At 47.5% G+C, this 15,259-nt stretch overlaps 1 protein-coding gene across 4 annotated transcripts in view; it reads right to left on the bottom strand.

Annotated features, from left to right (window-relative positions):
* Positions 1-15,259, bottom strand: part of Frmd6 (FERM domain containing 6) — a 72,581-nt gene that overhangs the window by 12,026 nt on the left and 45,296 nt on the right. For 3 of the 4 annotated variants that reach the window (XM_038337902.1, XM_038337900.1, XM_038337901.1), the window contains exons 4-10: positions 14,164-14,267; positions 13,136-13,212; positions 10,358-10,544; positions 6,827-6,982; positions 3,092-3,157; positions 2,322-2,390; positions 629-803 (exon numbers count right to left, since the gene is read on the bottom strand). In XM_038337902.1, the coding sequence (XP_038193830.1) occupies positions 629-803; positions 2,322-2,390; positions 3,092-3,157; positions 6,827-6,982; positions 10,358-10,544; positions 13,136-13,212; positions 14,164-14,267 (834 nt within the window). The remainder of the gene's footprint in view (positions 1-628; positions 804-2,321; positions 2,391-3,091; positions 3,158-6,826; positions 6,983-10,357; positions 10,545-13,135; positions 13,213-14,163; positions 14,268-15,259) is intronic. The other variant, XM_038337903.1, reaches the window with a different exon arrangement.

The raw sequence follows: 15,259 nt of genomic DNA on the forward strand, positions 1-15,259 counted from the left end.
TGGTATTTACTAAGCAGAGGGGCCCCGGGGTGTCGTAACTGATGGCAAAGACAGAATCTGTTAAACTGAGGTCTCCTGCCAGAGGCCCCAACACTGCCTCCTTCCCCACACAGTTCACCCTCTTCTTAGGAACAGTGCTAGGACCTCAGAAACGCTCTTCAGCTTCACCGCATCTCCATGAAACCATCACGCGGCTGTGGGCAAACTTCTTGGCTGGACAAAGCCTCCCCCACTTTTATTATTATAGGGTCGGTCACCTTGAGGGTCTCCCTGCTGTCAGTCAGAGAAGCTGTGATCTATCTTCACTGCCACTTGGGCCTAAGGAAAGCACCAGGTTAGGAGGAACTGCAGCTTCCTGTAGACAGCAAGGCCATGGCCTGGTGTGGTCAGACTCTGATGCAGAAGGTTCCATCCTAGCCCTCTGCAAGCTTTTCAGGCTGGGGCTAGAAACTCTAAATAGGAGGCTGGGTAGCTGCTCAGTGGGAGGGCCTCCTGGGCTGAGACCGGAATAGAACTGAGCTCTGAAGTTCTATCCCCATTCCTGGCGGGGAGAGCAGGAGGCTAGTGGGCCAAAGCAATCTTTGCTTTCCCTATGTGGGACCCACAATACCACCCCCACCCATCCCACCTTCGTTCTCCTCCAGCTTGCGGAGGTGGCGCAGGACCGGCTGCAGGTTCATGTAGAGGCGGTGGCTATTGCTCAGCAGCTGCAGGAGATGCCGGGAGCGTGTGGGACACCCCGTGTAATAGACCAGCTTCCTGGCCGACGGAAGGCCGTCGGGCAAGATCTCAAACTTCTTGCCCTGTGGAGAAAACACGCAAATCAAATTATGGTAGAAAACTCCCCCAACAAAGTCCCCTAAGCTATTTATTTATTTATTTATTTATTTATTTAAGATAGTTTGTTTATTTTTATTTTATGTGTATTGGTGCTTTGTCTGCATGAATGCCAGGTGGAGAGAAACTGAGTCTCTTGTTAAACACATGTAGGCAGGACTGGGAGACCTGGGAAATGGATTCCTGGTGTCCATGCCAATTGATAAACCTCTTGGGGAGGGAAACGAGGCTGAGAAACCTGCCACCTTCAACAAGACCCTAGGTAAGGGTGATGTGGTGGGAGTTTCAGGGGTCACGGTCAGAGAACCCTAAAGAGACTTAAAAAGGGCCAGACCATGAGAGCACAGTGAGGCAGGGGCAGAGCAAATTCTACTTAGCGTGAGTGAGGCCAGAGAAGTCGGTGCTCAAGGAATTAAGGCAATGCAGAGTCAGGCCTGACTGGCAGGGCTGCGCGGGCCAGTGTTCCGCTCCAACAGGTAAGATGGCCTCTGTCTGCACAACCTTCTGGTTGGCAGAGAGGAATGCGTGGCCACACATCTTTTACAGCGTTTCCTGGTCTACTTTTCTCGATTGCTCCAGAACTCAGGAGGATTATGGGTACTTGTGACTGCCATATAGACACACATAATGATAATTCTTGTAATACTTGGAATGCTACCACACAGTGAACATGGCTGGTAGAGAGGGACACCGTGAAGAGTCGACTTTGTTCTCACAGACCCTATGTCAGTCCTTACTGCTACCCCCATTGCTTATGGCGGACCACTGGGAACGGCGAAGGTTAAGTGGTCTGGCATTCATGGAAACACCTTTGTTGATTTCACGTTGCATTCTGGACTTCCTAGGCCAATAGTCTACACGCTGAGCCATTTACTCCACGTGCCGACAACTCCTCTACTGTGGGGTTTGAAATACAATTCCATGTGGTGGACTAACTTCTATTTTCTCCTTTACTTCCTTGCTGCAGCCCAAGTTACTCACGGTGGTGTGGCAGGAACTGGACTCGCAGATGAAAATCTTTGGTTCTAATTTGCTTCTGATATAAGTAACTCTGGTTTCAAGAATACTTAAGAAAGCAAATTGCTCTCAGCTTTTTTACTTTTGGAAAACCGCTTAAACAGTTATTTTGTGTATGTTGTGAGGGGCACTAGCCACTGAGTGTTTCTGGGGCCGGCGAGAGGACAGCCTGTGTCAGGCCCTCTCCATCCACCTGGTGGGTCCAAGGGAGTCTACTCAGGTTGTTAAATCTGGCTGTGAGCCCTCCATGCGGAGTCATTTCACCCAGTTTAAATTTCACCCATTTAGCTTAGATTAAAAAGAAAACAAAACAACCAACCATCCCTGACCCCATTTAAAAAAAAAAAAACCTGACGACTTTTGCTCTTGGACACAATATTTTTCAAAATGAAACACTCAGATTCTCAAAAACAACCATTCTTCTTTTTCTCCTTTCCACCGCTTTTTCTTAGTTACTTTATACTTACCACAAATACCAACTTCCCGACATTCGTCCAGGGGAAATCGTACAGCAACTGTTTCTCTTCTTCTAGATTCTGTGGGCAAAGAATGTCAGCTCACAAGGAGTTAAGGGGAAACAACAGATATCCTAAAGCTGCTGACTCATTTCATAGTAAACAAGGATTCAGTAATTAAGATCTGAAAGTCCTCAACCCTTTGTGGAGAAAGGCAGACAGTAATTAAAAAGATCGGCTCCTGTGGACTGAGTCACTGGTCCTTGGCAATTTCCCCTTTGGTCTAACCCCTGAATCTAAATAGGAAGTCCAAAAGACTCAGAGACTGGGCAACCAATGAGACTTCCAGATACTTTCCTGGATCAAAGATAAGACATCTTTCTATCTTCCTCAAAGAGAGCTACTTCTTCCCCTGTAAAGCTAAAGCTCCCACCAGCGGAGGGAGACGGTTCCCACCCACTCATGGGACATCGTGTATCAGAAAACTGTAAAAGACACGGAATCATCGGGTAGGAGTTTTCTATGCTAGGGTCCATGAGACCCGAGGAGCAAAGTTTGGGTAGTGAGGCCCTGGAGTGCAGAGACTGGGCCCGTCTTGCGCCCTGCATTTTCTGTTAAGGGGGACGACTACTGTCAAGAGGGGTGGGCCGCTCTATCCACGACTTCCACCACCCACCTCATTCCGACAAAGGAGATGAGGGCTGAGCCTGGCAGGCTGGCACAAGCATTCCCTGTAGTAAGACCACCACCATTTGATACTCCTCCCCCTCCCCCTGACAAACCTGAAAAATCTGTATTCCCCGCATGGTCAATCCCAGGGCCAGTGAAGCTTCAACTTCCCTTTTATCCTGGGGGAACAAAATTTTATGAAAAACTGTTTTTCCTTGTATAATAAACAACTGAGTAAATGAAGAAACAAAAAGATACTTTTCAGAATTAGGTTTTTTGTTTTCTTAAAATAAATGCTCAAATCGTTCACAACCTTGGTTGCCTGCAAGACTTAAAATCTTGAGTATTTATTAAACCAATTATTCTCTTTATTTCCGACTCCTTAGGTTTCCAGGTCTTAGTGTTCAGCACTGTACACACAACATCCACTTCTGAGACTAAATACTCTGTCACCAAGAGCTCGGACAGCAAGGCATTTCCTGCTGCCTCCCCACTTTTGATGACTGTCTCCTTCCTCTCTGTGCTCACTCACTGTTGGACTACACTACTGATGCAGGGGTCTAGCTATAGTATAAGATGATTCCACAGGTTTACAGGTTTCAAATCGGGTAACTCTCCCAGCTCCCTAGCCCTGAAGCCAAAAGGAGAGACAAGTGACCAAACATGGCTCACCCACAGAAGATTTATATTGTTCATCTGCAGATACGTGCCGATGCACACTCTACTATTATGTGTGTATGTATAGAATGTAAAACTGAAGCCATTTTAACTGTAAGAAAAACAATACTACAATTATAAAATGTGCTCAGATTGGCAAAGCTTTAATGTAATGAGTAAGCCATGAAGCTTTAAAAGTTACTAATATTTTCTTTACAAGTTATCTCAAAAACAATAAATGAATATTATCAAATCTTCAAGTTTAAAAATATTTTTAGATTTATTTTACATGCATGAGTATTTTGTCCATGTGTGCGTATGTGCTGTGGGCTGGCAGAAGCTGAAAGAGGATGTTGGATGCCCTGGAACTGACGTTATGAATGCTTGTGAGCCACTCTGTGGGTGGTGGGCATCTAATCCAGGTCCTCTGAAAGAGCAGCAAGTACCCCAAACAACTAAGCCATCTCTTCAGCCCCTAGATCTTTATTAAGCTTAAGGCCAGTTTTCTCAGGAACACAGGAAGAAATATTAGAAATGATGTTCTTGCCTGAAATAGAGAGAAAAAACTGACCTGTTACTAGGTTGGATTACTTCTTCCCAGTTAATCAATTTTTATGTCAAGAAAGGCACCTGCAGGGTCAGGCTCAACAGGGCCTGCTCCATGAGCACACAACCTCAGGTCGGTTTCTCTCCCCAGGCTGTGCCTGTGCTTCTGAAATAAGATTGGGTCCAAAGCAATACTGCGTGCGTGCCTGAGAAGTGCATGGGGAAAACAGGCACCAGACGGTTTCCTTAGGAATGCTCCCCATTCAGCCTTCTCCCTTCTATAAGTGACCCCTGATGAAGCAGATTTAATGGCTGCCATTTGAACTTTCCAGATGGGAGGTGTCTATCAGGTAGTAGTATATCCTTCACCCTCTTCAGTTACAGCTCTGGTGAGTCTCTTTTTAAAGCAGGCAAGGCATTTTCTACACAACGTAGAACCATATACTAAGCAAATTGCCCCCATGCACCCTCAAAAGATTAAGTTGTATATATCAATTTTACTGAAAGACTAATTTCTTATCAAGCTTCTTTAAACTAGCAAATTTCCCCAGCAAATAAGACAAAAGCAATGGTCAATTTCTAAACACTTGCTAATGTCATAGGTGTGCCACCTTGCTATTTCAAGCCCGTTACTGCATGGCCTTCATAGGCCATAGAGTCATCCTTACTCAACAGATGGCCTATGGCCAGTACAGCTGCCCCGGATCCCCAGGGCCTCTACCTGATACCTCATTCCAAGACCACAGTCTGTCCAACATATCATTTGAATCTCTAATGCACTTCAAAATAGGAACAGATTGTCCCAAATGCCACTTACTGGAATTGTCTCCTGTAAAGTGGGGTGTCACAAAAATACCTCTTAGGAAAAGCGAGTCAGTCCTTTAGGAACTTAGACAGATCGTAGGGAACTAACTCTATGGGCCTCTCTAGGATGGTGAGGTGTCAACTCTGAGAGCCAGAGCAAAGGAGGGAGAAATGTGCTGAGGTTTGCAAGCAGCTGGGAAGACTACCCAGCAATACGACCAAACACCCTCCTCCGTGTGCGTGCGCACACACAATGCTTCAGTTATACTGATCTCATCACAAAGGATGTGGTAGGGACAGCAAATACATCAACGAAATAGCTCGCTGAACATCATGCTTGACATGTGACAGACACTGTTTTAAGCATGGCTCCCTCATCAATTCTTTTAGGCTGCAGTCCTAAGGGGTAGGTATGTTCTAGTGATCCTTTAAGCCATGGGACATCTGCAGCACAGAGATGTTAAATGCTTGCCTAGGGTCACACAGTAAAGAGCCAAACTGTGTTCAACCTCGCAGTTAAGACCTACTGACCATATTTTAACAACTTCATCCCACTGGGCTTATAAAAACACCTTGAGTACATAGGAGAATCCAGTTCTAATCAAAGTAGCACTTGTAAGGATAGGGAAGATGGGGGGGGGCAGGGAGAGAACGCTGAAGGTGCTGAAGCTGGCAGAGCACTCCTCCCTCAATGCTCTGTGACTGTGTGGTCCATATCAGGACAGAAAACCAGGGCTAGGGATACACGGGCTGCAAAGGAGACTAAGGCACCCGAGTGTGGCAGTGCTTGACTTACACACACTGCCACCGAGGAGCCCGGCTGAATCCACAGTCTGCCGCTTGGTTTTGCAGCCTTAGTGAATTATTTAACTTCCTTAAGCCTCAAGTTTCCTGGCCTATAAAATGAGCACACACTTCTTGCAGAGTGGTGGGGGACTGAACTAAACAATGAGGAATACAGGGCTCTGTCTGCACTGGCTGCTGTGGGGACATTCCTGCAATTAAAGGACCTCAACGGAGATGAATGAAGGCTAAATAATACCCACCAAGTGGGTTGCAAGGGTTACTCTTCAAAGCAGAAAGAGAACTACGGAATAGGGGCTGCAGAGATGGCTCAGTGGTTAAGAACATTGACTCCTCTTTTGGAGCCTTGGGTTCAATTCCCAACTGTAACGGTCTGTCCCGTCCCTTTAAGAGACAGCCCCCCCCTACCCCCAATCCTCAGAGGCAAGCAGATCTTCCAGCCTGAGCTCCTTCCTTTTCCATCAGTTTCTCTTCTCCTCTCCTCTCTCTCTCCCTCCCCCTCCTCTCCTCTTTCTCATTTTCCCTTTCCCCTCCATAACCCACTAAATAAATACCCACTTTCTCTGCATGGTGTGCCTATCCGTCTGTCTCTCACCCACCATGCAGCTCCCTGCCTGGGACCCACTGCTCCTCATGGACTACTGCCCACTGTTACCCCTCGGGGAATGGGGCTGTTTTATTTTTACCATTACACCAACACCCACGTGGCAGCTCACAACTTCTGGACCCAACACCCTCCTACAGACTTACATGCCAGCTAAACACCAATGCACATAAAATAATAATAAATAATGTAAACAAAGGGCATTAAAAACAACTACAGAACAAGCACTGAAGAGGCAGATTCACGATCTACAGCCATCTGTTACTGCACTGTTAGAAACATTTAAGGAATCCTCCATCTTCCTTCCAGGCTGGATCAAGATGGCCTCTGGCCTGACCTGTGGAAGCCAAGGGCAAGCCAAGAGAAGCTCTTTCTACCACTGTGCAGTGCTCAGGTGAGTTCATCCCAGGGGCGGGGCCTTAGACTTTCCTACCTTGTACAGCCTGTAGTAATGGATGGCAACATCGTCCAGTCGGACGGCCTCTTTGATGTATTTCAGATGCGCCTCTGAGGCTGTCAGTGCAAACTGGTCTTTGTGCATGTTCGGAATGTGCTTCAGGATGTACTCCTTTCCCCTCTTGGAAACAACCTGTTGGAACACCGGCCCCCACAAATGACAAAAGGATGAGAAACTAAAACAGGCCACATAAACTGGCTGATTTCCACTAGAAAACTCTAATTTTATCCCCTTTCCACTGTCTTGTTACGCTGCTGGGTGGAACTGGCTAACATTATAAGCTACAAGTACATTTGGTAGAAGAAAAATCCCAATGGGAAAAACAATTTCTCCTTGTTTTAACAATTACCAAAGCGGGGAAAAAAATCCCACACAATCTGGTGTAACTTCATACACTTCATGGATTATATTCCCAAAATGGTGCGTACCATAAAAAACGCCTATGTCAGAACATCTGCAGGCTCTGGCTCCCGCTCACTCCCATGGTCTCTCTCTCTCTCTCTCTCTCTCTCTCTCTCTCTCTCTCTCTCTCTCTCTCTCTCTCACACACACACACACACACGGAACACGAGACTGTAAACGTGAGTCTGGGGAAGGTAAAGGAGCAGGCAGGATTCTTTGGAACACTTCTGGTTTTCACACAAGAGGCCGGAACTCTACTTGAAAATGTGTGAGGAAACTGTTTCAACTCAATGTTCACTGTGATTTGTTGAGGCTCAGATTCCGATGGTGTTAAAGGCACACAGGACCCAGCAGCTGCAGGCCAATAGATGCCGAGAATGCCCTGATTTCACACGGGTCAGAAAATACGAAAAGGTGGTGGCAATGTGAGCAAAAGGCAGGGCTTCAAACAGGAGTGAAAATACTTCTGAGTTTCTAGCTTTAACGTGGCTTTTCAGGTATGGTATTTGCTTCTCACTTTGAATATCTCATAAAGAATTTTATATGGCACACCTTTAACCCCAGCACTCGGGAGGCAGAGACAGGTGGATCTGAGGACAGCCTGGGCTACACAGAGAAACCCTGTCTCAAAACAACAACAAATTATACATGATAGGGCCATTATCAAGTTTTGCTGGAGTCACAGTCTTTCCTCTCTGGCTCCTTCTGTGTGAAGATCGCCTGTGACCAAGCTTGTCTCTGCCAGGTCCCAAACACATGAAGACACTATTTGAATATTTGTGGATGATCCGGATGTCCTCGAGGAGAGGAACGCTGGTGTCCTGGCCACTGAGGCTATGGCACACCATCTGGAAACATGGACTCAAGTGACCAAGCTCGGGTATCTGATGACAGCAGCGACTGCAAACCCTGCCACCAACAGCAAGAGGTGCCGCATCTCACACTTTCTCTCCGATAACCAAACACTGAATGTCAATTGAAAACAGACCCGGCTATAGTCATCCTAGTCCCTTAAAATATCTGAAGAAGTACTACAGTTGTTGGGACAAGCAGTGAACAGGTTATCTGGGGACCAGCAGGAACGCGAGGCACACTACTGGACACCCCAGCAGGAACACCCGCCCCGCAGGAACCGATTTCCAAGGGTCAGGAGTCAGGCGGCTGACACAAGGGGAGTGGCTTCACACGCTAAAGGAACTAGAAGAGAGGCCACTGCTGGGTGTGGTGCTGCGTAGACAGGTTTTTAACGCCAGCACTCAGGAGGAAGAGGCAGGAGGATTTCAGTGAGTGCCAAACCAGCTTGGTTTACATGGAGAGGTCCAGGAAAGCCAGGTCACACAGTGAAAGCCTGTCACAAAACACAAAACCACCAGCCAGTCAGTCAACTAAACACACACACACACACACACACACACACACACAACACACACACAAAAAGAGGAGAGGCCCAAGGTGTGAAACATCACAGTAATGGTGCAGACATTCAGGTAAGCCACTGGCTGGGTGATGCCAGGCAGACATTCAGGTAAGCCACTGGCTGTGTGATGCCAGGCAGACATTCAGGTAAGTCACTGGCTGGGTGATGCCAGGCAGACATTCAGGTAAGCCACTGGCTGTGTGATGCCAGGCAGACATTCAGGTAAGCCACTGGCTGGGTGATGCCAGGCAGACATTCAGGTAAGCCACTGGCTGGGTGATGCCAGGCAGACATTCAGGTAAGCCACTGGCTGGGTGACACTAGAACACATAGTTTAAGGTGCAGAACAAGCAGCTAAGAAGAGCTGGAGGGGGCAGTGGGAGCCAGACATTTGTGAGCCGGGACTTCCCACCACAGGGAATTGGGGAGTTGCTGCAGGCTGGATTCTCTCAGGTGCAAGCTGGGAAACATGGAAGCAAGGTTAGTGCCAGCCCGTGTGCTGGAGGGACCCCTGAAGGGAGATGCAATGGACATGGACGGGAAATAACAGTAACAAGAAGATTCGGGACTAAACAGGGTGGCAGGTGATGGAGTGGCCATGTCAGAGGATGCTGCTGTTGCTGGGTGGGACACGGTGGAAGGAAGCCGAGCACCAAGCAGAGTCCATGTGATGCCAGCCAGGTTCGGGGCAACTGGGCCAATGGCAACGTCCAGCACTCTATACCAGGAATATGGAGGTCGGCTACTTCTGTGGAGTTGGTGGAAAGGAGCATGATCCGGGGTGCTCTGAGTCTGCGGTACTTAGGACTGCACAGCTATGTAACAGCACTGTGTAAACATATTTAGGGGTCACCTGCATATTGTGACGGTAGTCATGAAAAGCAGTGATCAGGATGAAATCTCCCTGGTGTAAATGGCCAAGTGCCACGTGCAGTAGAAAAACTCAGCAGAGAGAAAAGTGTCTGCTAAATCAGGCAATGTGCATGGCTGAGCGGAAGCAGGCAGGCAGAGATGGACCAAGGCATGCACACGGGAAGGAAGAAGCTGAAAAAAATCAAAAACACTTGGCCTATCTTTCGCTTTTTCAGGCTTTCCCGAGACAGGAAGCAAGCCAGGTGGCTCTGCTTTGTCTACTACAGGTGACCCACTGTTCTGTGAACACTATCTACTGCAGGAAAGTGAGCCTGAGCCAGAGCGGAGGACTCGGAAGAGAGAGCCAGGGTGGCCTGCGGGAAGAATGGCAACCCAACAGGCTAGGGAGCCTGTTGACCTACATCTACCTTCTCACCGACAGAAGCGGGTGGCTCCTCACCTGGCAGGGAAGGACACAGAGGGCAGAGCCAAAAGTTGATTTAGATTTCTTTTCTCAGACCATTAAAACTGTGAATGACCTCATCTCTTGAGAAGCCACCATTTTTTCCTCAAAGGGAGAAAATTCATGTCAGCAGGAGGATCGTGAATGCCACCGCCACGCACATCCAACCGGGGGCTGTGGACACTTGCGGTCTCCTGCATCTAGACTGGCCGGTGAGCCTCCTCAGCTATGAGCAGACTGGGAAAGACCTGCAGTGTACCAAGCTCCTGTACTTGGGCATTGAGCAGTTTACTGTCCCCAGAACCCGCAGGTTCATCTCTTAAAGAAGGTGGTGCACCTGAATGTGTGGACGGTGAATCCAGACAGTACCTACCCATGCCGGGAAGTAAGCCTCCGGCTCAAAGTACTTTTCACGGTGCTTATTCCTTTTGAAGTTCCCGAGATCAGCCTGCAGCGCGAAGGCCGCCAGCAGGAAGTAGGCCTCCTCTCGGAGCACGCACTGCGAGTGCAGGACTTGTTTCCTCAGGTGCCAGTAGTAATAATATCGTGCAACTCGGTCACTAGAACACAGGAAAACAGCCGTTGTGTTCTGGGGGAATGGCACAAACATGTCAACAGAACCAAAATCTCACTCTGCATCTGCTGGCAGACGTACCCACGTAACCAAGGGCGGAAGGCCCAAGCTGGGTCCAGATCACCACCTCAGGAGGCTGCAGGAGTCAGATGCCAAAACACACTCTAAGGCCCACAGCCTTTGATTTGTTCAAAGAAAGGGAAGTCTGAGGAACTCCACTCCAGTAAGGCAAGTACATCCCAGAACACAGTGGCCGTGCTGGAAGCTGGGCACTGGCAGTCTGCTTAATGTCTATTCTTCCCCTGCGCACCAACGCTGTGCACACCACTCAATGGGAACAAGCCTGACTGATGCTCTTTGGATTGCTCCAAATGCTCTACAGCTCTTTAAAATGCTTGTTGGCGAACACCACACACTAGTGGTCTGTTACTCTCCTGTGGCTGAGGAAGAACGGACCAGAGCTTCCCTTACACCTGCCCTGTGTTACAGGAAGAGGATGCTGTCTTACAGAGTGTTTTACCAGGCACGTCATGACAACCATGATGCTTCCCCCAAGAGGAAATACCAACAGCGCATGCTCTGTAATCCACTCCAGCCAGAAATAAACTCAGTCTCGGCTGGGACGAGTGGAAAGTGCTGGCCGTAGTGGTGGCAGGGGTGGGTGGGTCACAGGGCGTCCAGTCAACTCTGCAGATAGGATAGCTTTGCAGTTACGGAAAGTGATCACAGACACGCACGCCCTCAAGCGAGGTCGCTGGTCTCCCTACTTCAGACTGCTTTCCTGAGGTCACAGCTCATCAGCAGGTAACAGAAGCATAACGGTCTATTTTAACTAAGACCAAGGCTAAGAATAAAGAGCTTAGGAAGAAAGCACCTATGGCATTCCTTTCCCGCGGACAGGGCACCTTTTAGTGCTGCCTTTTATGACACTGACTACATGCTGTTGGTGGTGGGAACCCAGCCCGCCTCCATCTTCTAGTAAGGACAAACTAGGCTCATTCCTGTTGATGACTAAACCTCTATCTCTCAGAGACGGGGTGGGCTATGCCCCACCTGTATCCTTAACTACAAATGGTTCTGTGCTGCCTGCTCCAGGAATGGCGATCATGTCTTTGTTCTAAAAAGTTGTTTATAACCAACTTACTACCCTACCTTTGTTTCAAAAGGTTGTAGGGCCACCTATGACTGCCTGTTGTCATGACTACCTTGTTATGCCCACCTTGCAACCGTGTTATTGTGTTATTGTTTCAGGTGGCCGTCAGGACTAATTTGCTATGCTTACGTTCTGCTCCTGTAACCCCGCCTATTTTGCCTACAAATCCCCCATTTGGAAACCCCCTACCCTGAGCTATAGAAGCCTTGTCTTCTTCACATCCAATGCTGAGCCCTCAAACTCTGACTTAGGGAAGGCAGCCCGTGTAGACGGATAAAAAAGCTTGCTTTAACTAATTTGGTCAGGATGATTTGGGTCCGTGGTCTTTCTCCTCCCATCTTTGGGGTTAATAGTGGGGGTAGGGGCACACAGAAGTAAAGGGTTAACATTCATTAGCCCTGTGGGGTTTATTAGTGGCCAAGTAATATATTTTCCTTCCTTGCAGGGCATTCCATATAACTAGGTAAAGTGGGTGAGCACATCATACAACAGTCAAACTAGTGAGATTTTTAGCCTCTATAAATAGTCTGGGTATTAGTACTTCTTACTCTTCCTTTGCAGCTGATAATAATAGAAAAAAATTAAGTGCTAATTTTTCACATTACATTGGCCCAGCATCCTTCAAGGTAAAGGGAAACAAGTTCTTATTTCTGTGGTTTCTGTCGGCCAAATATGTGATCTCTTCACGTTCTCTAGCATTGAATCCCACACCAAAACATCATGGTATAGATCACACATATACCTCTGAGAAGAAGAACCCTGTTCCCTGCCCCTCAGAGTGTTCCCTCGAATTCCACAGGAAGCGCCTGGAGGTTCACTCTGAACTACCGGCTAAGAGTGCAAACAAGACCTCAAGTGAAAACCAAGCTGACCCCTAAAACTCAGTGGCTTGAGAGTTTGTGGCCCTGTCCCGCCTGGAAAAGAATGTAATTGCCAGGCGGTGGTGGCACTCAGGAGGCAGAGGCAGGTGGATCTCTGTGAGTTTGAGGCCAGCCTGGTCTACATAGTGAGTTCTAGGACAGCCAGGGCTATACAGAAAAACCATATCTCAAAACCCCCAAACAAACAAACAAACAAACGGAATAGACTCATATTTAATGAGTCTCTTTTTACAACAGTGACAGTTCCGTCTTGGGGACTGTGAGTGGAAATGTGAGCCAGTGACATTAACATCGTCACCTTCAGTCTATGATTTATTTAGCCCACAAACACTTGTTCGGCAACAAATGTACCCTGTGTTCAGGCCCCGAGAATACACGAATGTGCAAAGACAGCAAGCGAACAGACGAACGAACGGACTGCTGCTGTTGTAGACTTTACATTCCGGCGGGAGAAGAAAGCAAAGAACACCATGATGCGTGTGTGAGGAAAACGTGCTGCGGAGGAGACCAAGGCCCGGGCTCATGAGTGCTTCGTCTTCATACCTGATCAGCTTTCCATTCTCCACGTAGTACTGCACCCGGAAATGGATGATCATGGGAGGCCCGAACTGGTCGATGCCCTAAGACGGAGACACGGGCAGTGAGCTGTGTGTAGCTATTGCCTCGAAGGCAATCACACTGGTATCACTGGCAAAGCCCACTCCCCCACACAGAGAGGTTTTATACGCTTGGAATGTGGAGCTTGGAGTAGGCACTGTTGTCCCATGCAGACACCAGGTCCACGTCCAACCAGAAAGTTACAAGGCGAAACGGGGCGCCCTCCCTCTTTGGGTTCTCATCCGTGGTGATGCCAATGGGAACATAAGGGAAGATAAAAATAAACGCCATGGAAATTTCTAGCTGAGATCCGGCTTCTGGCCCAGCTCTGTCCCCTGTGGTGACCATTTGCTCCCTATTACAAGTGCTCTCTTGTTCCCTCAACATTCCACACACCACATTCTAATATGCTGCTTGTTTACTTAAACGTTGGAGTGTGTTTTACTCTGTGGCTGGCTTTGAAGTCCGCCTTCCAGTGCAGCCCAAGAATCCTCCACTGCTACGGGAGAATCTGGATTAGAAATGTGATTTCATTCCTGACTCACCAGGGTGATGGGGAAACCACACAGCTCCCCCTGTGCCCGCTCCCTCGCTCAAATGGAACTGATGTTTACTACATAAAGACGCCAGCACACTAAAACAACAAAGGCCCGAATGCAAGAACTCTAAGACAGCAAATTTAAAATTACTAAAGACTCTGGCAAGTTTTGACAACACTGTCAAAGAGAAAAGCAAATACTGTCTCATGCTTTTCACCCCAGACATTACCCCAAAATTACCGAGACATTACCACCTATTGGTTTACGCTGTCAGCTATTCACACCCGAGCCACAAGACATCCCCGCACCTAGACTCCCTTTCCTTTCCTCATTCCCCACTGGAGAAACTGCTGCTGAAGACCTTTTCCTATCGTGACAGCTAAAATAAACAGCTTTAAAGAATAAAAAGAATTTTGCGCATAAATGTAATCTCACCCAAGTGACTTCGTATTGTCGTACCTTGCTGGCCTCTTTTTTCCATTCTTTTGGACAATACTTATAAAGTTTTTGTGACAACTCCATATATACATGTTCATTATCTGCACATTAAAAAAGAAAAAAAGACAAGATGCTAAAGAGAAAAAAATCTGTTTCAAAGAAAAAATATGTAAAATGACAGTTCAAAAATACAGCCTCATGATCTACGAATAGAATGTCAACCAGGAAGACTCAAGACACAAAAAACCCAAGGTGTATAGCTAGACATTAATGCGGTTATGAATTCTCTTGCTTCTGCAACAGAGAACTCAAGATTCTACAGCATGCAATGCTTAGAACTGTGGCTTCTAAGGCTCCCTGTGCTTAGCTTCCAGAATCTGTAGACAACATCTAGCTCCCACTCCCGTGGACACACATCTTAGAAAATACACTTTGGTTCGGTGTACAGGAAACTCTTCTCACAGATGCAAAACACTGATCCAGCAGCAGCAGCAGCACCAGACCAACCTCTGTGAGACACTAAACGCTGATGGTGGCTCACTTCCAAGGGTGGGCATGACACCTGCTTTGAGAAGAGATGGCTTTAAAAACATCTATTCTCCGAGCTTGCCAGAATGACAAACCACTACTGGATCTGCCTTTGGGATCTATCCTATCAGAAAAGTTCTGCAAAAACCAAGAGTCAACACCAAACAATCCCTCAAGGGGGTGACTTGCTGTTAGAGTGAACAGAAATATGCCCACTGGAACTTGTGAGAGATGAGTGAGCCTAACAAACAAGCTGGAAGATGCCATTAGGACAGTAATGCTACTCTGGCTATAAATGGGCTCTTCAGTCCTCTTAACATGAAAGAAGGGATGAGATGTCCCAAAGAGGAAAAGGAGGTGCTGCTTAACCCAATTAGCAGGTCAGTGAGTGCTGCCGCCTTGCCTCTCGTTTTTTACTGATTGAACATGACTGATCTGTGTGTGGCTGGAGCCCCTGACAGAAGCAGCAAAATGATGACCCAAGTGAGACTGCTCAGAGTAGCTCATGCATATTTTCATTTTACATATTGTCGAAAATCATTTTTTAGACAATATATTCAGATCA

This window comes from Arvicola amphibius, chromosome 7 (genome assembly GCF_903992535.2).
Source record: "Arvicola amphibius chromosome 7, mArvAmp1.2, whole genome shotgun sequence".
Classification (NCBI taxonomy): Eukaryota; Metazoa; Chordata; class Mammalia; order Rodentia; family Cricetidae; genus Arvicola; species Arvicola amphibius.